The sequence below is a fragment of the Salvelinus sp. IW2-2015 genome, linkage group LG7 (assembly GCF_002910315.2).
Source record: "Salvelinus sp. IW2-2015 linkage group LG7, ASM291031v2, whole genome shotgun sequence".
Lineage (NCBI taxonomy): Eukaryota > Metazoa > Chordata > Actinopteri > Salmoniformes > Salmonidae > Salvelinus > Salvelinus sp. IW2-2015.
This window is the reverse complement of record NC_036847.1, coordinates 24,637,329-24,664,120: the sequence shown is the minus strand read 5'-3', so window position 1 is coordinate 24,664,120 and position 26,792 is coordinate 24,637,329. Positions and strand designations below refer to the sequence as shown.

Below are 26,792 nucleotides of genomic sequence, written 5' to 3'. Positions count from 1 at the left end.
CGATGGTCATTCGGGTGCCCGAGCAAACCTTAATTGTGCTGAAATTCCCACTTTTTTCCATGCCTTGCACGGGGTCTTGAATGAGCTATCGGACAGAAATGTCGGGGTCCGTCTCTATGGGCCGAGCCGGTTTCAATGCACCTAGTCTTTGCAACCTGGACTTTTCTAAATGTCACCATTTTGTAATTCTCAAAATGAATTGAAGTCAATGCAAATGCGCCGAGGCTTTTTATCGGTCCGAGAACCTTCTAGAGCCACATAACTCACCGTGCTAATCGACCTGAGCTCTAGAACAGGTTTGTAAGTTTCAGAACTCTAGTCTGACGGTTCTTTTAAAAGTTTCAAACAAAAGTAACATTGCAGGCACTGTCTGCCTCTAGCCCCTCAGTGTTGTCACTCCATCCTTCTGTGTGGGTGTTGTAAATTTTTCCTTGAAATCTGAGAGGATGAATGACTGATTTACAGTTCATGAGGGTTGCCTATTCACATATATTCAGTTTTGAAAGATTTGACTTTTTTAACCCTTCGAAACAGCCCTTTTGACACCAATTATGGCACTTCCGGTTGGCACAGGAAGCTGAAAGTAAACACATATCCCATTGGAGTAGGCTTTTACAGAATCTGAGTTTTAAGTCTATACGTTAAGAACTCACTGATTTACATAGGGTTGAATGCACTATTTCTCTCAAACTGCAGGTTGGGTATGGCAAACACTTTTAGGGTGATTTTAACACTTCCGGTTGCTCCAGGAGCTTAGAATCGATACAGGTAGACCTCATAGTGCCTGAGGATTGTCATCGAAGAAGGTTCATAAAGGCATTATTAACCCACATAGGTTGAATTTAGGGGTGCAGGCAATGTGTTCCTATGGGGTGAGATGTCATTGTAAACTGTTTGATGTAAACACCTTCTTTAAACTATTAAGAGGTTAATGCCACACGGTCAATGTTAGGCTTGCACAGATCGGGAGGACCTTAGGAACGTTTCTGAGGTCATATTGTGCTTCTAACCTTAACGGTTCTCTCTCTGTCTCCAAAAGCAAAAAAATATGAAATTGAGGTCAAAGGGTCATTTGGGTCCTTCTTCTTGTCCCTGTCGCTGCACTCAGACCGAGCTAGCTACGGTCAAGCGGGGCATCTCGTTGAACTCGGCACGGCTGGAGATAATGGCAATGCCATTGCAGGCTTTGTGTGTCTTTAAGCACCGTACTTTTTCACTCCATCCTTTTATCCCCTTTTCTTCGTGGTATCCAATCGCTAGTAATTACTACTTGTCTCATCGCTACAACTCCCGTATGGGCTCAGGAGACGAAGGTCGAAAGCCACGCGTCCTCCGAAGCACAACTCAACCAAGCCGCACTGCTTCTTAACACAGCGCGCCTCCAACCCGGAAGCCCAGACGCACCAATGTGTCGGAGGAAACACCGTGCACATGGCCCCTTGGTTAGCGCGCACTGCGGCCCGGCCCGCCACAGGAGTCGCTGGGAGCGCGATGAGACAAGGATATCCCTACCGGCCAAACCCTCCCTAAACCCGGACGACGCTAGGCCAACGGACCTCCCGGTCGCGGCGGCTGCGGCAGAGCCTGGCGCGAACCCAGAGACTCTGGTGGCGCAGCTAGCACTGCGATGCAGTGCCCTAGACCACTGCGCACCGGGAGGCAGATCTGACCTTTTTAACCCTTCGAAACTGACCCTATGGCACCATTTGAAGGTACTTCCGGTTGACATAGGAAGCTGAAAGGAACACATATCCTCCTTGGGGTAGGCTCTTATATAATGTTTGAGGTTTAAGTCTTATGTTAAGAACTGAACTTATTTACAGAGGGTTAAATGAGTGTGTGTTATTTCATAAAATCACATAAATCACAGAATTCTGGCAGAGCTTCGAGACCCACTTAAAAAATGTTCGTCTGAACACACTGCAACTGGATCTGTAACTTTTTTTTTTTTTTTAACTCCTTTTTGTGAACATGACCAATTTGTCAATGTCACGATTTCTTTAATTACGATAGATAAATGGTGGTTCTTTTTTTCCTGACACCGTATGCTTATGTACTTTGACGTGAAGTGGTCAAATTAGCACCCTACTTTGCGTTTTTGACCTTTATCCAGAAAAATGGCCATAACTCAAAAAGCGTTGAGGCCTCGACGCCATCTTGTTCGGGGCCAACTGTCCATTAAGTCTTCGAAATATTTTCCGTTTAGGAGAAAAGGCCACATGCATTTGCAATGTGCTTGTGCATTTTGCAATATTATTATTTTCCCTTTGGTGGAGATTTCCGAGACTGCGAAAATGACCAAAATTTGTTATTTTTATAAAACGGAAACCGAACGCCGAGAGATTTAGTATTGATGACTTCCTGAAAGATCTCTCCCCCGCGCACGGCCCGACGCGTCCACGAATTTTAGAAACGTTGCAGGATGTCTAGTAAGGGACCTTACATTTGCAATGGTGCGTTTCCACTAACCATATGGCGAGTGCTAAAATGTTCCCTTAAGGTATGGAAAGGCCTTGGAAAGGCATAAGTGTAAGCCAACAAATTCATTATTTTACATTCACATGTAATACATGCATTATGAAGAAAGGTGTAATTTAGGCTCACGAAATATGAAATGGGTTATGAAGAAAATCGTGTATGGTTGCCTACATGACAAAAGGCGTTCTGATTACAAGTGACCAGTATCCAAGTATTAAGCAAATCAAGCACAAAAACAGCATTGGCATTAATAAAACAATATTTCCACGAATTAAGTCGCACTTAAATGTGCGTCTTTTCTCAAATTCTGTTCAGCAAGTCTAAAACAGTACATATAGGCATACAACGACACATTTTAAACATGGTTAAACAAAGACAACATTTCTGTATATTCATGACGTTGAATTAGCCATTAAGAGAACAAAAATGAAATACAAATGATCGCGTCTACATGGTTGTTGCAACGGCTTGTGTGTCGCCTACTGGTTAAATTTGTGTCTTTCGCACGAATATAAGTAGCACAGAAATTCGTGTATTTTCAAACGAATTGAACCACCCCAAAAAATGCACAAAAACGCACGAAATCTGCTGAAATACAACCACCCCAAAAATGCACAAAAACGCACGAAATCTGCTGAAATACATTTTGTACATATATGCGCGAATTGAATGTGAGACTGTGTTGGATGTGCATAGCAGTGAATGAATAAGGCCATCGGTGCCCTCTCCTTAACTTTAGCCTGCACCCCATTGAGTCCAGATGCCATGACTGCTGCGCCATCAAAACACTGTGCCACAACTTTATCCAGACTACATTCATTTCCCTCCAAGAAACGGAAAATAAGAGCGGCAATGTCATCAGCTCGCTTGCCGCTTGTCACATCTTCAAATCGGATAAATCGCTCCTTGACTCCTGTGTCTGTCACATAACGCAGGACGAGTGAGAGCTGTGCTGCATTTCCCACATCTGTTGTCTCGTCCACCATAACAGCAACAAAGGGAGCATTTTTAATCTCCATTTTGATCTCTTCTCCCATCACTTCAGCAATAGCATAAATTAGGTAATTTTGTATTTTGCCTGACGTCCCAATGAACACTTTGTTAGTGGACAGGTGGTATTGTAAATCTGTGTTGCTTTCAGAAAGAAAAGAAAGAAGCTCCACGTAGTTCCCTTTGTTTGTGGAGTCAGCACTTTCATCGTGTCCCCTAAATGAAAGTTCCTGTTTACCCAAAAACATGACACAATCAATGAGTCTTTTCAATATTTCCCTATTTTTCTTCACCTTTTCATTGTGCAGCTCCGTTGCCCTGCGCGCTTGTTTGTTGAGCTGTAGATCCACTCSGGTGTCCCCAAAAGTTTTCAAAAGCACCATTGCTAGTAAGTGCCCAGCCGTACTTTGGTGTCTCGTTGCTGCCTTGGTTAGACAACTCAAGTTTGCAAAGCCAGTGTGGCTCCAAACACCAAATCGATCACTTGCAAATAATAGGCATTCCCAGCAGTACAGTTWGCAGTGCTTCTCGGAGCCTGTGAGCCATTGATAGCGCTCGTAGTTGGAACTTTGAAAGTGGCGGACGAACCCCTTTCCCGCCTGTGACAGGCTTTGTAGCGTCGGCGTCGGGCGACCTCTCCTTACAATGTCTAACTTTTCTTGAATAGTTCGTCTTGAGAATGCCGTTATAATTATATCCTCGACCAAATCGATATCTTCTCCTCCTTCCGCCATTGTGGGTTGAAAAAACAGCTTAGTAGTACGCTAATTAATTCGTTTATCAAATTCAGTTTCCTAGTTCTGAGGTTCTGCATAGACCTGCCCATAGGACCTGCCTCTCAATATTGGTAATCCAATCAAAAGACGTGCGTCTTCCCACTCTTTCATTCAAACCCAACACCCTTTCTTTGTGTAACCAGCTGTCATATCGATTTTCGTCCACTAGAGACGTTTTCTTTTATGACATAATTAGTAATCAATGTATGATCCATCCTGTGTATATGTAATTCTGTATGACTATTTAGGTATTTAGTAAATAAATATTTAAACCAAATGTATTGCTGATTCAACTTGTTAGCCAGGGTTCGTGAAGATAACCAATAATTTTACGACGTTCAGATGAGACTGAATAAGGATTAATAATTGACTGCTATTGATATAAAAGATTACCAGGTCTTTAAGGGTTTATTCGGAAGACAACAGCTCTATAAACATTCTTCCGTGGTGCCCTGACTTCCTAGTTAATTATATTTACATGATTAGTTTCATCAGGTAATATTAATTACAGAGAATTGATTTTATAAAATAGCATGTCATATCATTTAATCCATAGTAAAGACATGACAGTATTGAACCAGGGTTGTGAAAACATCAGCATGGTCCTTGAATGGTCCCTTATCAATGAGAGCATCTGGAGCAGCTGCTTTTCCTGTGAAGTTAAAGCTTTGGGGATGGGTCTCCTCCAACTTATCACACAAGTCAGAGTTATACTTAAACTAAATCTTTAATCACTTATTAATAAGGGAGCAGGTCAATACAACACACACATATAAAGTGAATCAATTGAGTGCTCTACGATAATGATGGCTGGTCGACGATTCACGCTCAGATGATTTGTTGAGAGCACCGAGACAAAAGTACAAAGGTCTTTTATAGCCAAGATACACCCCTTTCAACCTATATGACGAACAACAGATATATAGAATGGGTCACAAGGTTAAGATCTGTATGAAAGATACCTATAATACATAGCAGACAGTATCTGCTGTGTCAACAGTTTTCATTGTGTCTGGCCCTCCGACTCCAAACTGGAACCATCTCTTCCTGGTACAGTATAGAACAGAAACATTAACTCATGCTCTGGAATGCTCTTTAGGTTTTATCACCCAAAGACATTGTACATCTCCTGTCAGTGTTATCTTCCAGAGGCCCATCCTCAGTAGAACACACACACACAATAGTTAAGAGAATACTCTATTCTGTTACATAAAACAACCATTTGATGCAATAAAAGTATTATAACATAGTCTTGAAATTTTCCACCATACTTCCTAGTTTATTTTTTATTTATTTTTCACTGTATAATTCAATATCTTTAATCATCGTTGGTTCTACTGTTTAGGTGGATACCAGGCACAGGCGATGCTAGTACATGCCACGCTTGTGTAACCCAGGCAGACAGAGGCTTCCAACTTGAACAGGAGAGCAGCAACATTTGAACAGCTTTCACCTAGTCTAAAGAATAAATGAAGGCAGTCAGTTATGCTACCAATTCCATTTAATTTCCACCAATCCAGATTCCAATGCTGAAAAAGTACTGCTCTTTCAGGAAGTACATTTTTGGAATTTAAATGGAATTGACCCCCAACATGAAGTCAGCTTTGAATATTTTCTGAATTTAAGTGCACTTTAAAAGGTATGTAGTTACTGCTTTTTGCTTACCCTCCCATGCTGTCACAGTGAGCAGCTTTTATCTTCCCATCATTTTTAACAGCCAGTCAGGTGTTGTGAGGCTTGTCAGTAACCCTCGAGGATGGTTTGACCTTGGTCTTGAAAATAGTCCTGTCAGAAGCTTCAGATTTTACACGGTAAATCACGTGCTCTCATCCACAGAGATCTGTAGTTCATTTTATTTGCTGTGTAAATGTCTATTCATGAAAATAAAAATGAAACTATTATTAACTATTCCAAGTGAAAATGTACAGATGCACTAACAACTTTAAAGTTTGAATTCAAGTAGCATTAAACTGTAAAAACAACAAAAATGTATTCCATTTGGTTGACAAGGCCCTGTCAAGCTAAATGGTTTATACAGCCCACTGTTAAATCAAGCAGCCATCCACACTCAAGTTAGAAGCATCAGTAAACGTAGGACTGCTAACCAAACCTGAAAAATCAAACATCTCACTGACAGATATATTATTATTTTAGTTATAGGCCTTTCGCGCTGACATCCAAGTTGGAGGTTGATGGAAAAGATGATAGTGAGTAGGATGATGTATTTATTGGAAGTTATGGGTTTGATGAGGGTAGCACAGAGTGGGTTCAGAAAAGGGAGGTCTGCCATGGATGCCCTGGTAACAGTTAGTAAAGAGATAGCCAAGGCCCTGACAATAAAAGAGGTGATGAGTGTTGTGTATTTTGACATTGAGAAAGCTTACGATACCATGTGGATGGAAGGGTTGTTGATCATGTTGAGTGCATTGGGGGAGGTCTGTATAACTGGATCATGGACTTCCTGTTCGTTYGAGTCATACGGGTGAGGGTGGGGTCAGAATTGTCAATGTGGTTTGAAGTGGACAATGGTACTCCTCAGGGAAGTGGTTAGTCTGGTGTTGTTCACCCTGATGATAGATCACATATTTAAGGAGGTGGGACAGGGAGTGGGTGTGGCCTTGTATGGTGATGATGGGGCTGTATGGAAGAGAGGTGGGAATGTGAAATATGTGATGAGGAAGATGCAAGAAGCTGTGGAAGATTGGTCTCTAACATGGGGGTTTAGGATGTCTGTGGCCAAGTTCTGCTTTATGGTGTTTTCTAGGAGGAAGGTTAAAGATGTTAGGTCGCAAATATACAGTCAGGATATAGGTAGGGTGTGCGAGTTGAAGTATTTAGGTATGTGGTTTGATGACAGGCTTACGTGGAAGCGACATGTTGAGTATATTGAAATTAAGGATATGAAGATGCTGAACCTCATGAGAGCCGTGGCAGGATATGATTGGGGGTCGGATAGACAAACACTTATATATGTATCAGGCATTGATCAGGTCATCTGTGGATTATGGGTGCTTTGTATATGGATCTGCGGCCAAAATGGTACTCCAGCGCCTGGATACTATACAGTCAAGGGTCCTGAGATTGTGTGTGGGTGCCTTCAGGACAACACCTGTTGAGGCATTGTAGGTGGATAGTGGGGAACTGCCACTGAGGATAAAGCGGGCCAAACTTGCATTGGCGTACTGGGCAAGGTTGAAAGGGAGTTCAGAAGGATATCCTGCGGTCACGGCAACTGGGGAATGCTGGGAGCGAGGAGTGGGTAAGCAGGGTGGACAATCGGGCAGAAAGTGGTAGAATATGGACTGGGGAGAGAAAGATAGGGCCTTCAATTGCATTGGAGAACGTTCCACCCTGGCTGTTTCCGAAACAAGGTGTAGATGTGGATATGATTGAGGGTAGGAGAGAATGGGGTGAGGACGTGAGATGGTGTGTGTAGAGATATATAGATAACCATTTTATTTTTAAGTATATACATAGATGGTTCAAAGGCTCCAGTCAGTGGTAGGATGGGGGCAGGGGTGTATATCCCAGATTTCAGAGTATGTAAGCAGTTAACTGATGTGTCAGTGTATGCGGCCGAGTTGATGGCCATGATTACAGGTTTGAGATGGGTGGAGGAGGTGAAAACACTCAGTGGTGATCTACTCTGATTCGGTTGCAGTGTTGAGCAGTGTGAAGACGGGCAGGTCAAATAGGGGAGATTTGTTTGTGGAGATGATGGTACTGTTAATGGGATTGGAGAGGATGGGAGTGGTGATAAGCTTTTGCTGGGCCTGTCATGCCAAATAATGTCCCCCGGACAAATAGTGTCCCCCTCTACGTCACAATGGGATTCGATAAACTATTAGCGTCCGTGCTATATCAATGGTATGATGACCTTGGAGGTCATTACAGCTGCAGCTTAACTTGGTATTTCTTTGTAGAATTTGACCATATGCAGTGTTGTATTACTCAAGACCGGACTCAGACCATACTCAAGACCAGACTCCGGTCTCGAGTCCGGTCTTGAGACCACATTGTGAGTTTCTCGGTCTTGTCTCAGTATTGGATACATTTGTACTTGGTCTTGACTGGGTCTCTAGGACTCCTAATTTCTTCCGGAGACTAGCCGAGACCAGTGGAGTTAAAACAAATAATTATCAGCTTCCATTTAGAAAGCGCATTAAAACCGCTTCACCAGGCCAAATATATACACTCCTTTCTTGAAACATTAATACCTGCAAACTTTATATCTATTATAGACATCTTTGCTCAGTGGAGAACCTATTGAACCTAGGCCTTCAATGTGTGACAGGTTCGTGATGCTGAAAGGACAACAACGGTAATACCAGCGCACTCATGTAGGAGAGTGCACTTTTTGTAAAATACAAAGGGCCAGTGCCATAGTGGAGGCTATACACAGGTATGCCTCCCCACATGCACAAAGTAGCTTACACAATCGCAAAGTGTGTGAAATATATTCAAATGCGCGCTGCACACATAGCTTAGTTTCAGCAGAATATCATTTGCAGGCAGCAATAGCAGCAGCTCTCAACTGGTTTTGGCATGGAGCAGCTCACAGAAGAATGACATTGGTAGGCGGTAGGGTAGGTAGAAAAGACCTACCAAACTTATGACATCTACCAGTAAATGCTAACTAAGACAACAATGGGTATGCAAACCAGGTATTGAAAACGTGTGGTCCGAAGTCTTTGTTAGTAGGCTATTTGTGATGCCCAATTCAGTCATCATGCCCTGTTTGTATCAGGGGCGTAGGAAGATTGAGCAAAAACAAAAAAAGAATACATTATTATTACAAAAATACTCCTCAGCAACACTGTTTCACACAAGTTATTTTCAAAGACATGGATAACAACAGCAAGCAAGCTCCAATAAAAAAACACAGTACCACTCACCAGATGATGATCATTTGAAACATAACTTCTTGTTGAAATTTAGGAGAAATTAGCCACAACATCCTCTTCAATAACACCTGCTGCAGCCGCTGCAAACTAGCCTACAACAAAAGATAGCTAGCTAGACCTTGGGAAAACTACTGCTCGCTGTTGTGCAGTGACCTGTTTGGCCTTTGAGAAGGCAGAAATTTCCACGTTTTTTGTAAAAACGGTCCCACCCATTTCAAGTAAAAATGTAATTGGTTGATTACACTGACACTCCAAAATGTTGCCCTAATACAGTTGAATGGCAGATGCCTTCTATCTAGCTTCTGATGGCCTAGCCAACCAAGCGGTTTCTGTTTTCTTTCTTCCCAAAACAGACTGCAACTCTTTGTTAAGGGTTTCAGTGACTTCCTTAGCGGTGGTTGCTGATGTGCATATGGTTGAATCATCAGCGTACATGAACACACATGCTTTGTTTAATGCCAGAGGCAGGTCATTGGTAAAAATAGAAAAGAGTAAAGGGCCTAGAGAGCTGCTGCGGTACATCACACTTTATATGTTTTACATGAAAAAAACTTCCATTAAATAAAACCCTCTGAGTTATATTAGATAGAAAGCTCTGAATTCACAATATAACAGAGGTTGAAAAGCCATAACACTAACGTTTTCTCAACAACAGGTTATGGTAAATAATATCAAAATCTGCATTGAAATCTAACAGTACCACTCCCATAATTTTATTATCACTGTCTTTCAGCCAATCATCAGTCATTTGTGTCAGTGCAGTACATGTTGAGTGCCCTTCTCTATAAGCATGCTGAAAGTCAGTTGTTAATTTGTTTACAAAGAAATAACACTGTATTATGTAAAACACAATTTTTTCCAACAGTTTGCTAAGAGCTTTAAAAGCTCATTTTCAATGTCTGTGTCCAGTGTCTATGTGTTTATATGTTAAGGGGGTAATACTTGTTATGTTATCCATGTAAAGAAATATAAACATTTTTATAATTAAATGTATGGTGTTTTCCGTTTATGCGCATAGCCAGTCAGTTTCATTGTTATGCTATACATTGTTATATTATGGTTGTAAATGATCAAATCAAGTAATTACTACTTCAGTAAGGATATACACTTTATTCAGTGACTTTAAGTTTGAAACTTTTTGATCTGATCGACAGTTCCAAAAAATGTATGAAGTGCAATAGCTAAATAATTCCAATAGATGGCAGCATAAGACCACAAATGACATTTCTCCCTAGATAAACCATTGTCCCCCGTCATCAGCAGCCAGCTTGCGGTCACAGGAAATCGCCCGTGTATGCTTTTTTCTGTCCATTTCCACACCGCTAACGCAATATGAAGGACTTGAAAAAGTAACAGATTACTGTGACTGGTCCTATCTGGCCGGACCGCAAGCAGGTCCCATCTGGCCGGCAGACCCTATCCGGACCTACCTACATGGCCGGCCGGACTAATCTTTGGAATTAATAAGAAATATACACTTGATTTCTCAGATGCCTCTCCAATGTCTTTATGGTCTGCTATGAAATAATAACTTTTAATTGCTAAATACTTCCAATAGATGGCATTCATAAGACCACGAAGCATCAGTTATAGGCTACAAGCAGCAATATGATTGACATAAAATAGCATGCAACCAAAGACTATATGCCCCATGATTTTCTGAAAATGATTACTCATTACTTTACAGTATATACACTACAGTTCAAAAGTTTGGGGTCACTTAGAAATGTCCTTGTTTTCCATGAAAACATGCATGAAATGAGTAGCAAAATTAATAGGAAATATAGTCAAGACGTTGACAAGGTTATAAATAATGATTTCTAATTTAAATAATAATTGTGTCCTTCAAACTTTGCTTTCGTCCAACAATCCTCCATTTGCAGCAATTACAGCCTTGCAGACCTTTGGCATTCAATTTGTTGAGGTAATCTGAAGAGGTTTCACCCCATGCTTCCTGAAGCACCTCCCACAAATTGGATTRGCTTGATGGGCACTTCTTACTACCATACGGTCAAGTTGCTCCCACAACAGCTCAATAGGGTTGAGATCCGGTGAATGTGCTGGCCACTCCATTATAGACAGAATACCCACTGCCTGCTTCTCCCCTAAATAGTTATTGCGTAGTTTGGAGCTGTGCTTTGGGTCATTGTCCTGTTGTAGGAGGAAATTGGCTCCAATTAAGCGCCATCCACAGGGTATGGCATGGCGTTGCAAAATGGAGTGATAGCCTTCCTTCTTCAAGATCCCTTTTACCCTGTACAAATATCCCACTTTACCACCACCAAAGCACTCCCAAACCATCACATTGCCTCCACCATGCTTGACAGATGGCGTCAAGCACTCCTCAAGCATCTTTCCATTTTTTCTGCGTCTCACAAATGTTCTTCTTTGTGATCCGAACACCTCAAATTTAGATTYGTCTGTCCATAACACCTTTTTTCCCCAATCTTCCTCTGTCCAGTGTCTGTGTTATTTTGCCCATCTTAATCTTTTATTGGCCAGTCTGAGATATGGCTTTTTCTTTGCAACTCTACCTAGAAGGCATCCCAGTCGCCTCTTTACTGTTGACGTTGAAACTGGTGTTTTGCGAGTACTATTTAATGAAGCTGCCAGTTGAGGACTTGTGAGCCGTCTGTTTCTCAAACTAGTCACTCTAATGTACTTGTCCTCTCGCTCAGTTGTGCACCGGGGCCTCCCACTCCTCTTTCTATTCTGGTTAGGGCCAGTTTGCACTGATCTGTGAAGGGAGTAGTACACAGCGTTGCACGAGATCTTCAGTTTCTTGGCAATTTCTCRCATGGAATAGTCTTCATTTCTCAGAACAAGAATATACTGACGAGTTTCAGAAGAAAGTACTTTGTTTCTGGCCATTTTGAGCCTGTAATCGAACCCACAAATGCTGATGCTCCAGATACTCAACTAGTCTAAAGGGCAGTTTTATTGCTTCTTTAAATCAGAACAACAGTTTTCAGCTGTGCTAACATAATTGCAAAAGGGTTTTATAATTATCAAGTAGCCTTTTAAAATTATAAACTTGGATTAGCTAAAACAAAGTGCCATTGGAACACAGGAGTGATGGTTGCTGATAATGGGCCTCTGTACGCCTATGTAGATATTCCATTTAAAAAATTGTCCGTTTCCACCTACAATAGTCATTAACAATGTCTACACTTTATTTCTGATCAATTTGATGTTATTTTAGTGGACAAAAAATGTGCTTTTCTTTCAAAAACAAGGACATTTTTAAGTGACCCCAAACTTTTGAACGGTAGTACAGTGGGGCAAAAAAGTATTTAGTCAGCCACCAATTGTGCAAGTTCTCCCACTTAAAAAGATGAGAGGCCTGTAATTTTCATCATAGGTTACACTTCAACTATGACAGACAAAATGGGGGGAAAAAATCCAGAAAAACACATTGTAGGATTTTTTTATGAATTTATTTGCAAATTATGGTGGAAAATAAGTATTTGGTCAATAACAAAAGTTTATCTCAATACTTTGTTATATACCTTTGTTGGCAATGACAGAGGTCAAACGTTTTCTGTAAGTCTTCACAAGGTTTTCACACACTGTGCTGGTATTTTGGCCCATTCCTCCATGCAGATCTCCTCTAGAGCAGTGATGTTTTGGGGCTGTTGCTGGGCAACACGGACTTTCAACTCCCTCCAAAGATTTTCTATGGGGTTGAGATCTGGAGACTGGCTAGGCCACTCCAGGACCTTGAAATGCTTCTTACGAAGCCACTCCTTCGTTGCCGGGCGGTGTGTTTGGATCATTGTCATGCTGAAAGACCCAGCCACGTTTCATCTTCAATGCCCTTGCTGATGGAAGGAGGTTTTCACTCAAAATCTCACGATACATGGCCCCATTCATTCTTTCTTTACACGGATCAGTCGTCCTGGTCCCTTTGCAGAAAAACAGCCCCAAAGCATGATGTTTCTACCCCCATGCTTCACAGTAGGTATGGTGTTTTTTGGATGCAACTCAGCATTCTTTGTCCTCCAAACACGACGAGTTGAGTTTAACCATCAGTAACACACTACGCCGCCAGGACTCAAATCCTGCAGTGCCAGACGTGTCCCCTGCTTAAGCCAGTACATGTCCAGGCCAGTCTAAAGTATTTAGTCAGCCACCAATTGTGCAAGTTTCCCACTTAAAAAGATGAGAGGCCTGTAATTTTCATCATAGGTACACTTCAACTATGACAGACAAAATGATGGGAAAAAATCCAGAAAATCACATTGTAGGATTTTTTATGAATTTATTTGCAAATTATGGTTGAAAATAAGTATTTGGTCACCTACAAACAAGGAAGATTTCTGGCTCTCACAGACCTGTAACTTCTTCTTTAAGAGGCTCCTCTGTCCTCCACTCGTTACCTGTATTAATGGCACCTGTTTGAACTAATGAGCGTATTCTCTCCTCATGAGAGACAGTTTCATCATAGTGCTTGATGTTTTTTGCGACTGCACTTTAAAAGAACTTTCAAAGTTCTTGAAATTTTCCGATTTGACTGACCTTCACGTTTTAAAGTAATGATGGACTGTCGATTCTCTTTGCTTATTTGAGCTGCTCTTGCCACAATATGGACTTGGTCTTTTACCAAATAGGGCTATTTTTTGTATACCCCCCTACCTTGTCACAACACAACTAATTGGCTCAAACACATTAAGAGTGAAAGAAATTCCACAAATTAACTTTTAAGAAGGCACACCTGTTAATTGAAATGCATTCCAGGTGACTACCTCATGAAGCTAGTTGAGAGAATGCCAAGAGTGTGCAAAGCTGTTATCAAGGCAAAGGGTGGCTATTTAAAGAACTGGTTGTTCTCCATTTCTGTTATCATGTATTAGGGAAAGGGGGATACCTAGTCAATTGTACAACTGGATGCATTCAACAGAAATGTGTCTTCCGCATTTAAGCCAACCTTCTGAATCAGAGAGGTGCGGGGGGCTGCCATAATCGACATCCACGCCTTCAGCACCCAGGGGACAGTGGGTTAACTGCCTTGCTCACGGCCAGAACGACAGATTTTTACAATGTCAGCTCGGGGATTCGATCCAGCAACCTTTTGGTCACTGGCCCAACGCTCTAACCACTAGGCTACCTGCTGCCCTGTTTTTTTTCACATCTTATGAAACATTACTGTAAAAAAAGAAAATAATTCTAACATTGACAGTGCTCAGCAGCGAGAACCTCTCATTCCAGTAGTTGAGTACACCATCGTGGCTGACAGACAGGTAGCGCCCATTGTGAGCACGGCCCTTAGGACCCCGAGGTCCAGCCATGATCCCCAGAGTCTGTCTGTCTTCTTTTTTTGGCTGGGGGCTTGAATGGGTAATACTTCAGCCGGACAATGACCTCACAGTGTGCACTACACAGACACAAAAATTTGAAGGATGCAAACAGTGCACACGTACTACTTAGGAACCTGTAAAACATAGCCTATTAAATGCCACTTATACAGGCACAAATCTTGAGTGGTTTGGGTAAGTAGAGTGGTCTGTACTCTAAAAGCATGTAGTTTAGATATTCATCCTGTATAAACAACACAAAGCTTTTGTTAAAGAGAGTAAGAATTTAAATGTGTTTACATGTTTTTCACATACCAGAGTTGGTCAACTGACGACAAAACAGCACTCCCATTCATTGTCTTGTTTTCCTCGCTCACCCAGTCCACACTGCCATCACAGTTGGTGTCCACCTTCATAAAGATAACGTCCAGATCCTCATCATCCACATCGCATCCCGAAACTGATCCATATCCAACCCTGACAGAGAGAATGATACTGGGGTAGACCACTAGTTATGGGGAGGGGGTATAATATGGTCAGGTCACTCACCCCCTCCTCCATCCGTGTCAGACTCTCTGAATATGCTTTCGATGTGGCGAAGTTGCTGTTTGTTGATCTGATTCTCCACTCCCCCCTGAGCCTGCATGTCTTTCTCCCCGAGATCACTGTTCTTCCTGAATGCTCCTTCTCCCACCTCAGTCAGGATTAAGTCCACATTTGATATTAAAACCATCATTTTCACTTGAAAATGTCTTCGGAATGGGAGATTAATTAAAAACTGTGAACAAAATGTGGGTGACAAGGTCACAAAAACCAAATTAGAATGGAAACGTTGTCTGTGCCAATAAAAAAAAGAGCACTTTGGGGAGCATACCAGTATGTGGATTTATTTTACATTTACATTTAAGTCATTTAGCAGACGCTCTTATCCAGAGCGACTTACAAGTTGATTTTGTTCTGGATTTACCTGAGCTGTGCTGTGTTTCTGCTTGTCATCAGAGGCGGAGCTGTGAAAGGTTTTGATTACACAGGCAATTTTATTCAATGAATAGTCAAGAGATTCAAAATGTGATTTAGTGATCAAACACATGCATTTACAGTTTAAACCTAAATTGATATTACCGTCTGACCTTCTTCACAGTGCCCCTGTGACAGTCCACAAGCTCACACTGGCCATGGCTTTACACCTTTGACACTGGCTGMAATTCTCACAGAAGAGTAAAGCTCTTTTTGTCTTCATAACATTGTATTCAGTGGTTTTCAGGAAGTTTTTATTTTCAACAACAATTAAACCAAATTTTGACTACAGCAATCAAAATGTGGGGGGATATAAAAAAGTTATTTTCCAAGCTTTTTTGTTTATATAAAAAAACGTACTCTTGATGGCACAAAGATGACAGTCGGGAGACAGAAAGGAAGGGGAGACAGAGAAGTCCTTACTATTTGACACAATTGTTACACAAAAAGAAGATAACCAGTTTTCCAAATCTGTTTTGTATCTTGACACACACCGAGAAGCTTCTGGACGAAGAGATGCAGGAAAACATGTCCAACGACCCAGTGAATAGCCTTGTAGACAAACAACCTCTGCAGTTACCCAAGGCCCGGGCCCCATACTGGGCCAAGCAGATGGAAGCAGAAACCGGATGCCAGATCAAAATGCAAGAATGGGGGTCAGTAAAGGACAACAGTATGAACAGAGGCAAACCCGGCATGGAAGATCTAGACCTGTACGTACTGATCAGCGTGAATGACAAGGCAGAACGCGCCCGGGTCAGAATGAGGAAAGCGTTGGARGTCAGGAAAATCCTGGTGCTTACAGCAGAGGGAAAGAAAACATGAAGATGCCAATGGAGCTGGCGATTCTCAATGGAACATACCAGAATCAAGACACGAATAGGTCCTCCGTCTCACAGTGGCCCCCACAAGGCAGGTGCTCCCTATTGCGGACCCCCAGAGACCAGGCAGGGAGCCCCATCAGGAACAGCATCCGGCCCATCCAAAGGGCTGCCCTGTTGCCCAATGATGGCAGCATCAACATCACCCAGAATGACAAGTACACCCTGCTACCAACGTCTCTGCTTGGGTCCCACATCACACCCAGTGGAGCTCTAGACCTTCATTGTTTTTATGGCCCTTTACTCTGGGCATGTTTACATTTATTTTTAATGATCAGCCAATATCACTAATTCTGTTTTGATTTCTCTAGTTATTCTACCAAGAACCAACTGCCAATAGCAATGCAGAAGTCTGTCAGGACATTTTAATGAATGGAGAAATAAATTGAATTAGAAAAATTTATACATTTGAGTTTTTAATAACATAAAACTTGTCAAAACAAGTTATTTCTTCAACCTAAAAACATTTAATTTCTCCAAGCAATACTTAATTTCTAAAGACAAGAGATGCTTATAGAAACCTTATATTGCTCCCAAGTTTAAAACAGACTTCCGAGGTCTAAAAGACAGCTCTCAGTTCCTCTGCTAAGAGCGTATAGTTCTGCTCTTATTGTAGACTAGAAGGAAGTATTTCTTCATTGTGGACAGGCAACCATACATCCGGTCTTTGCCTTACACGAGGAAGTAAATTAGAACATAGGTCGGTAGAGATGCTATTCTCTGTAGTGTAAAACTAGCCTACATACAACACACAAACAGCAGAATGAGTCTATAATTTAGCATTTAAGTAAAAAGTACAGTATTTTATTTAAAGGTTATCAATAAAACATTACTTTTTTTACTTCAAAAAAAGTAATGTGATGAATACCTCCCCAGATAAACAGGAAACTAAATACAAATGCTGATCGCCTAAACCACAAATTTGAACTCAAGTATATAATGAATATGCGTAAACATACCATAAAAATTACAATAATTTCCATTGGCAGAGTAAACATATTCATATATTTTTAATAATTAATCGTATTTGCAAATATATCAAAATGACCTAGTACAGTTTTGTTTAGGTCAATTGGAAATAAGGAATAGAAAGACCTGAACATATTTCAAAAGTAACAGGCCAAAGTTGAAAGGCACAGCAGAGGCCAGAATAAGAACAAGGCAGAAAAGAAACCAGAAAGGAATGGCCCTATTAGAATTTCATCTAGGGTTCTTCTTCTCTGGTGGCTGGATCAGCAAGCTCTCTGAAATGTATTATGGTCCAAAGAACACTTGGACCAAGGGGGCAGCCAGTGTATGATCCAAAGGCAACTTAATCCACAGTGGCAGTATGTGTGAGTAAGTGCATGTTCATTAGAGCACACGAGTGCGTATGCATGTACATTGCACATGCAAACGTGTGATCACTAACCTCTGTGTGTGTGTGTGTGTGTGTGTGTGTGTGTGTGAGATTGTAGCATGGACTAGAGTTGTGTCCATTTTTCATCAGAACTCTTCTGGTTCTTCTCCTTCAGCATCGGAATCAGGAATAACAAACCCCTCCTGTAAACAGGTAACAATTTTTATTTAAATATTCAAATACAAAGCTACATTAGTTTCCTACTACAGAATCATTGGTTATGAAAAAATTATATGAACACTGAGCCTCTCAGCTGTTTGTGTGTGTCAGAGAGAGTATTCTGGCGAGGTGTCACTCACATCAGTGGCATATAGAACATCCATAATCTTCTGCATAGTTGTATCTGCCTCTCCATCCACTTCTTGGCAGATGACCTCAATAGACCTCAGCTTTCCAAAATAAAAGTCTCTCTCTTTCTCCATGTCCTGGACAGTAGCTTTCAGGGAACTGACCTGAGGTGAGAGCAGCAGAGGGCATACAGGAGAATGAATGGGTGGGGCTGTCATGACTCATGTTACAACTAAACAAGCTTCAATAAACTATTCAACTAGCACACAAAAAGCCATACAGGAGATTGAGGGGAAATCTCATCGTCTCATCAAAACAACTTATGTTAGCGGTTACACTCCGAAAGACCATACCTCCTGGGATAGCTCCTCCCTCTCCACGTCCCCTGCTGCTCCGGGCCTACGCAAGGCACTCCCTGCTGACTTGGGTGGGGGTTTGGTCACAGTTGTTGTAGACCTCATGGGAGCTAGATCCAACACAAATCAGTTAGCAAACTAGGAAAGAATAATATAGCTGTGGACTGTGTATGCCCTCAACCTAAGACACACAACTGCACATTAACACCCACTGACTCCAGTGTCTAGCCTTAAAGCAATATTCCTTTCCACAGTGACCATGACTGTGATAGCCCACCATAGGTGCCCGTTGGAGATCCGTTTGACCATTAAACCACCTTACCGACTCTCGCAGCTGGTTTGATAACAGGTGGGGAGCTGTGGGGCTGTACTGAAATAGAAATGCATACAGTATGCATTTAAGGGTCCAAGCATCAAAGACACTGGATCAATCTTTTTTGTTCCACCAGCTGACAGAGTAACTTGGATTATAACGTGACTTAGACCCCTCATTGTTGCTTGCAGCTATATTTTCAATTAGGTATTTAGAATACAATCAAAATGTTAGAAATTCTAAATGCGTCTTCCTCACCAGTGCTGGGCTTCCTGGGCTTGGGTGCGACCTGCCCTGGGTTGGGCGTAGGAGCAGTGTCCTGGCCTTGGCGAGCACTGACCGGGTCATAATCCTTCCCATCGTAGTTGGCTTCAAATAATTTCTTGAACCACTGCACAAACTCAAAGTTGTCCTGGAACTTGCCTTTTATCAATTTATCAACAGGAATGATCTGGAAATGTATTAAAAAGTGTCACAATCTCAATGTCTGAAATGTAGGAATAGCCAAATAGCCAACAGTACACTGAGGTAAAAAAAATAAAAAAAAATAGGCACTCACCTTGTCAACCCCCATCTTCTTAAAACTGGTCTGTAGAAGTTTGAAGTTGTGGAGGAACTCAGTCTCTAGTTTGGCCTGGAATTTAACCTTCTTCAATGGTATGCATCCAGGGAAAAGCATGTCCATGAACTGACAGTAAGCAGCACCTGTGTGAATGTGATAACATAATTCAATTACCAGCTAATCAGGTTTCAACTTCTATAGGCTATTAATACTCTGCTCCTGCAATTACCTTTCCCCAACCCACTGCAAGGTACACTACATGACCAAAAGTATGTGGATACCTGTTCATTGAACAACATCTTCCAAAATCACAGGTATTAATATGGAGCTGGTCCCCCTTGCTGCTATAACAGCATCCACTCATCTGGGAAGGCTTTCCACTAGATGTTGGAACATTGCTTCAGGGACTTGCTTCCATTCAGCCACAAGAGCATAAATGACGTCGGGCACTGATGTTGCGCGATTAGGCCTGGCTCGCAGTCGGTGTCCCAATTAATCCCAAAGGTGTTCAATGGGRTTAAGGTCAGAGCTCTGTGCAGGCCAGTCAAGTTCTTCCACACCGATCTCAACAAACCATTTCTGTATGGACCTTGCTTTGTGCACAGGGGCATTGTCATGCTGAAACAGGAAAGGGCTTTCCCCAAACTGTTGCCACAAAGTTGGAAGCACAGAATCGTCTAGAATGTAATTTTATGCTGTAGGCTTAAGATTCCCCTTCACTGGAACTAAGGGGCCTTGCCCAAACCATGAAAAACAGCCACAGACCATTATTCCTCCTCCACCAAACTTTAACAGTTGGCACCATGTAGTCGGGCAGGTAACATTCTCCTGACATCCACTAAACCCAGATTCATCCATCGGACTGCCAGATGGTGAAGCGTGATTAATCACTCCAGAGAACGCGTTTCAACTGCTCCAGAGTCCAATGGCGGTGAGCTTTACACCACTCCAGCCAACACTTGGCATTGCGAATGGTGATCTTAGGCTTGTGTGCCTTTGGTCGGCCATGGAAACCCATTTCACGAATCTCCCGACAAACAGTTATTGTGCTGACGTTGCTTCCAGGGGCAGTTTGGAACTCTAGTGAGTGTTGCAACCGAGGACAGACACATTGAAAGTCACTGAGCTCTTCAGCAAGGCCATTCTACTGCCAATGTTTGTCTATGGAGATTGCATGGCGGTGTGGTTGATTTTATACACCTGTCAGCAATGGGTGTGGCTGAAATAGCACTAATTTGAAGGGGTGTCCACATACTCTATATATACGAAAGGATCTAGATTAGCAAAAGGGACTACATTCCCTGTGACGGCCCAAGCTACTGTGGGGAGTACAATTTCCCTAGATGGTGAGTAGTTTCTAAAATGGTGGTAGATGTAAATATAGGCCTATACATATAAAGGGGTTTTGYACAGGAGGTTGATGAGGAGGCCAGCTAATTATGGCTRGAATGGAGTGGTATCAAATACATGGAAACCATGTGTTTGATACCATTCCAGCCATTACTATGAACCCGTCCTCCCCAATTAAGGTGACACCAGCCACCTGTGGCCGATGGTGGTGTAGTTAGCGGCCTCAAACTTCCAGCGCATAGCTAGCGGCCGAGCAGAGGGTGCATTGATGATACGGTACCACTACTTTCAACCAACCTTCATCTGGCGATACTGTCTTTGTTCTCGATTCTGAGGGCACCTGTGTCAAACTTCAGTTTCCCGTTGCAGGTGGAACTTTATTTTATTTTTGGAATATTCAGAAAGATTTAATCCACTTTTTCTATCGAGTGAGAAATGGCCTATCACAAGTGTGCAAATCTTTGTTTGGGTCAAGTGCTGTCATCTTGTTCGACATGTGGCCACCACTGCTTTGCTTAGAAATGACAAGCTGATGGGAAATACGAGATGTCTGGTCGCTATGTCGGCTTTTAACTTCACATATAGCAAAAATACGATTTATACATTTTCTGAATATTCCGTTTTTCGGAGTTCCACCTGCAACTGAAAACATGAATGTATAAAGCACAGATGCCTTCAGAATCTAAAACGAATGAAGTATCTCCAAGTAAAAGGTTGATCGAAAATAACTGTACCACACTTTGAATGAGCCATCGGATCAACAGCCATCAYAAGCTAGTTAGCCAAGCCAACGTACTTCTGGTTTGACCCAGACGTCATCTTACTGACCTGAGCACAACTGCTCAATCTTGGAGTAGTTCATCTGTACAGACTCGTTGATCCAAGAAAGCATATCATGGCGACTAAGGTTGTCGCCGGTCACAGATGTAGAGTAAACGTTCACAGCCATCTTCTAACGTTAACTTGGTAAGGGAAGACATGAGAATAATGTTAGGAAGGAGACAAAGACACATCTAACTTGCCTATTTTACATTACCTATAAACCCGTTACATTTTAGCTAGTTAGCTAAGACACGCACAACTATTTATGGTTAACATTAGCTACCTAGTCAAAGCTTTGGCTAACGTTACGCCCTGCTAAATTATCGGGTTAGCTAAACTAGCTATCGTTATATTAAACGAGTTGGCCATCGTTGACAGTGAACTAAGTACGAGCTAACATTAGTTATAGCTATTATGTTAACGTTATACCGCTAACGTTGGTATAAAAAAAAATCGCGTTTCGTTTTAGCTAATACTTAGCTAATCCGGAACTGTTAGCTACCGATACAACAGCTAGCTAGCTATCAAACACACCCATCATTCAACAACGACATCATCGCTAACGTTAGCTATCTAGCTAATTTTACTGACAATGAACAATTTAAGACACATGCTTTTGAACTTACATTGTCTTAATTTTCCACCAGTTAAATCAAATTACTCCAAAATACAAAAAAGTTAAAACTTGTAGATACTTTCTCGCCGTTCACCGGCGGCTTATTTCGTTAGTGTCTTGGCTCTTGCACAGTTGTGATGTAGCTAGCTAGCCTGAATGACCTGAACATTGGAATATCTCAAATTGAACACCTCGCGTTCTCGTCTCCTTCTCAAAACCCATTGGAGGAGAAGGTCAGAGGGGCGGGGCCTCTGGCTTTCTCATCCAATGAGTTTCGGAGAGCCGAGAGAGGACGCGAGGAGGCTACAAATGAGATCTTCCCCACGAACTCGTCTTCTTCTTTAAAATGTATTAAGGGATCGCAACCATAGACTGTAAAAAAAGATCGCAACTAACTGAAAGGCACATACACTGCCACCTATGGTACAGGAGTGTGAAACCGGTCACGGCCTATATATGCACCACAGAGGAAACAATGAGCCAGATATTTTGCCTGCTTTATACATGTGAAGCATCTGATAGGTGTTCTATTCACTACCAAATATAGTGATGAGAGGAAGCCCAGTGGCGGGTAGTGGGAGAAGATGGAGCGAGCTGCCATAGCCTGAGGGACACTGAATAATAACATCTGCATAGTAAGCAGTGACTTACTTATTATGACTGTTATTGTTATTACTGTTATTGTTATTAGTATTACTATTGTTGTTTATCATTCCAAATAGTAATGGTATGGGTGGTAATGGTAATGATAGCAGTTTAATTATGGTGGTGGTGGTAGTGGTGCATTACTCCATACATTACATTCGACTATTGACTGTTACCATTTTATTGTTACTATTTTTATATTTAATTTTGTATTATTATTTACTGCCATTCTATATTATTATTTGTCATTGTTTTAATTGTATTACAATGTATATTGTATACATTGTTGCTTTGGCAATATTGACACAATGTTTTTCATGCCAATAAAGCAGCTTGAATTTGAATTTGAGATGGATTTTAGCCGACATTACGAACATTTTCTCATCATGAAACATTTGATCTCCATACAGTTCTCTGTTTCCAAAACTAGAATCTGTAACAAACAGTGGACTGCGTTTTGTTGACTTTACCATTTGCCGAAGTTTATAAAAATTGSGTTGTTTAGAAGGAGCGCAAGGGCGAATTGAGTTCATGCACACGCGCACTTCAGAGTAGGCGTTCCCTAACGGAAATATGCAAATAAATGCTAGAACATGAATAGCATGTCACTAGCTCGTGCCTGGCTTTGCCCACCTCCTCGCTTGTTCTGCCCTCTAATTCATGTGCTCCCATTGGAAAGGACAGGCTCTGGTCTATCTTGAGTTAGTTATACAAATCTTTGCCTATACTACTACTACTAACTACCAAAATAACGGAAAGACCAATAGTGTCTTAATAGGTCATTTGGCCACCACGAGCTGCAAGAAAAGTGTCAGGAACTCTATTGGAGGGATGTGACACCATTCTTCCACAAAAAACTCCATAATTTGGTGTTTTGTTAATGGTGGTGGAAAACTCTGTTTCAGGCGTCGTACCAGAAACTCCCCTAAGTGTTCAATTGGGTTGACACCTGATAAAATAATTTATATGTTTAAAGATAATGATTAAATAATTCAACTCTGACACCATATAATTGTATGAAATGTATTAGAATCATAAAACTATAATCTGATGTGTGTAGTTTTAGTCAGAATTAGAACAAGGACCTTTTGTTCCTTTTTAGTATGTAAGCAGGGTGCAAGTGGGAAACAAATGATAAGAGGAGCTATCAACAGACAAGTTGTAATACTGTGTTCCTTACAGGACATGCTGTCTCCACCAGTGGAGGGGAGAAACTGTTAGGCTTGCAGAAAATTATGAAACATGTTGCAGATTAAACAATGTATCTGTGTAGTGGAAAAACACTGACTGTCTGAGCAAGGCGTAGCTTAAGATTTGAACTTGTTTGTGTGTGTTATAAAGACTGTTTGCATTCTTGACTTTAGAAYGTTCTCGTGAATAAACTGTACTAACCTTTTGCATAAGCTGAGTCTTTGCCTAATGTAAAAGGTTGCGTCAATCAAATCTGGTATCAGGATCAAATGTGATTCAGAGTCACCGAATATACTTTAATTATATTTATTTAACACAAGTGATAAATGGTAAATGCAATTTTCGTATATACGGGTTCACTGTATCACCACGCAGGGTAAAGCAGAACTGACTGAAATAGTACAGACATCTTCTTTTATACTGTGACAGAGGTAGTTCCAACTTTAGAGTTGGCCAGTCACAGTAGAGGCTTAGCGTGGTTTAAACTTGCTAGCCTATCGGTGGTGCCCAGACACAGCACTCAGGATTCAAATGTCCGGAATGGTGTTTGTGAAGATTGAGCTGATTTGTTGGTTTCTACACATTCCTCAGTTCCTGTTTTCTTGTTATTCAGCATTTTTTCATCTTGTCTCAACCTTGTGGTTTGCACAGTCGACACCCTAGATTAACAACAGCTTTTCTGCAGTCACGCTATGTTTTGTGATTAACATGTCCTTTTTCTATAAGGCATATATTTATGTTAAAAGAGAACAAAACCATCCTTCACACTAATTATTATTAAACCTGTGGTCTTACAAACCTCGGGGATTGGTCAAAGCTATTGATTGTTAGTTATCATTGTGATTGAAAATTCTCGGAACACACCTGGGAACACACCATGGCAAATCGTGTTACATCAGCAAGTTGAGCAGTCTTCGTCACTGAAGCTCCTGCCAAATGTGTGCGAACAATCACACCTCTTTCAAAAGTCACAGATCTCTTGTTCTAGCCTGGTAAACAAAATAATGGGCACACTTTTTTTTAAATGACCCTAAGCATGATGGGAAGTTAATTCCACACCTGTGTGCAAGCACCTGCTTTCAATATACTTTGTATCCCTCATTTACTCAAGTGTTTCCTTTATTTGGGCAGTTACCTGTATATTCTATTTATTTTACCTTTATTTAACTAGGCAAGTAAGTTAAGAACAAATTCTTATTTTACAATGATAGCCTAACCCGGCCAAACCCTCCCCTAACCCGGACGACGCTGGGCCAATTGTGCGCTGCCCTATGGGACTCCCGATCACGGCCGGTTGTGATACAGCCCGGGATCAAACCAGGGTCTGTAGTCACACATCTAGCACTGAGATGCAGTGCCTTAGACCGCTGCGCCACTCGGAAGTCAAACTCTTAGCTACCGAACCCAGCATTTCTAATAAAATAAATCAAATCAAGGTTTATTTGTCACGTGCGCCGAATACAACAGGTGTCGACCTTACAGTGAAATGCTTACTTACAGGCTCTAACCAATAGTGCAAAAAAGGTATTAAGGTGAACAATAGGTAGGTAAATAAATAAAACAGTAAAAAGACAGGCTATATACAGTAGCGAGGCTACATACAGACACTGGTTAGTCAGGCTGATTGAGGTAGTATGTACATGTAGATATGTTTAAAGTGACTATGCATATATGATGAACAGAGAGTAGCAGTAGCGTAAAATAGGGGTTGGTGGGTGGGACACAATGCAGATAGCCCGGTTAGCCAATGTGCGGGAGTACTTGTTTGTCGGCCCAATTGAGGTAGTATGTACATGAATGTATAGTTAAAGTGACTATGCATATATGATAAACAGAGAGTAGCAGCAGTGTAAAAAGAGGGGTTGGACCTGTCTCTTATACACATCTAGATGTGTATAAGAGACAGGTCTTATGGCTTGGGGGTAAAAACTGTTGAGAGGCCTATTTGTCCTAGACTTGGCACTCCGGTACCGCTTGCCATGCGGTAGTAGAGAGAACAGCCGTCTCTTATACACATCTAGATGTGTATAAGAGACAGGTTCTGGGCCGTACGAACTACCCTCGGTAGTGCCTTGCGGTCAGAGGCCGAGCAATTGCCGTACCAGGCAGTGATGCAACCAGTCAGGATGCTCTCGATGTTGCAGCTGTAGAACCTTTTGAGGATCTCAGGACCCATGCCAAATCTTTTTAGTTTCCTGAGGGGGAATAGGCTTTGTCGTGCCCTCTTCACGACTGTCTTGGTGTGTTTGGACCATTCTAGTTTGTTGTTGATGTGGACACCAAGGAACTTGAAGCTCTCAACCTGCTCCACTACAGCCCCGTCGATGAGAATGGGGGCGTGCTCGGTCCTCCTTTTCCTGTAGTCCACAATCATCTCCTTAGTCTTGGTTACGTTGAGGGATAGGTTGTTATTCTGGCACCACCTGTCCAGGTCTCTGACCTCCTCCCTATAGGCTGTCTTGTCGGTGATCAGGCCTACCACTGTTGTGTCGTCTGCAAACTTAATGATGGTGTTGGAGTCGTGCCTGGTCATGCAGTCGTGGGTGAACAGGGAGTACAGGAGGGGACTGAGCACGCACCCCTGGGGAGCTCCAGTGTGGCGCTCCCTACAAACCTCACTAACCCCCCACCCCACCCCTGACCCTATCAAACAAACTCTCCCTTTATACATCATTCAGTTCACAATAGACTAATAATACATGATCAACCGTTTCCTCTACCATACACCCATCACATATTCCAGTATCATGTCAATTTCAAAGAATTCAATCCCATATGCCCTAATCTCATCCTACTCAACATAACTTCCTCCCTTCTGTTCCCATTACATGGCACTAGGTTACCGCCCATACAGCTTTCCTTGTACTATAAAAATGTATCCCCTTAGAACTTGCATCCTATTGCCTCTGC

General features: G+C 41.8%; 1 protein-coding gene, 1 long non-coding RNA gene and 1 pseudogene across 5 annotated transcripts in view; 2 read left to right on the top strand and 1 right to left on the bottom strand.

Moving 5' to 3' along the window:
- LOC111966682 (uncharacterized) overlaps window positions 1-26,792 on the top strand; it is a 78,179-nt gene that overhangs the window by 15,975 nt on the left and 35,412 nt on the right. The window lies entirely within an intron of this gene.
- On the top strand, window positions 15,232-16,709 carry LOC111966677 (protein quaking-A-like; annotated as a pseudogene).
- On the bottom strand, window positions 17,116-24,265 carry LOC111966664 (microtubule-associated protein RP/EB family member 1). Of its 4 annotated transcripts, none has more exons than XM_070444561.1 (8): window positions 24,084-24,265; window positions 21,437-21,570; window positions 19,256-19,401; window positions 18,955-19,147; window positions 18,706-18,753; window positions 18,381-18,493; window positions 18,039-18,191; window positions 17,116-17,882 (listed from the first exon to the last, which is right to left on the bottom strand). In XM_070444561.1, the coding sequence occupies exons 2-8, from the start codon at window positions 21,555-21,557 to the stop codon at window positions 17,826-17,828; spliced, it is 831 nt and encodes a 276-aa protein (XP_070300662.1). In that variant the 5' UTR covers window positions 21,558-21,570; window positions 24,084-24,265; the 3' UTR covers window positions 17,116-17,825. The 4 variants fall into 4 exon arrangements, with proteins under 4 accessions (XP_070300662.1, XP_023847292.1, XP_070300663.1 ...); XM_023991524.2 differs by lacking the exon at window positions 24,084-24,265 and adding an exon at window positions 22,057-22,232; XM_070444562.1 differs by lacking the exon at window positions 18,706-18,753 and having other exon boundaries at window positions 24,084-24,228.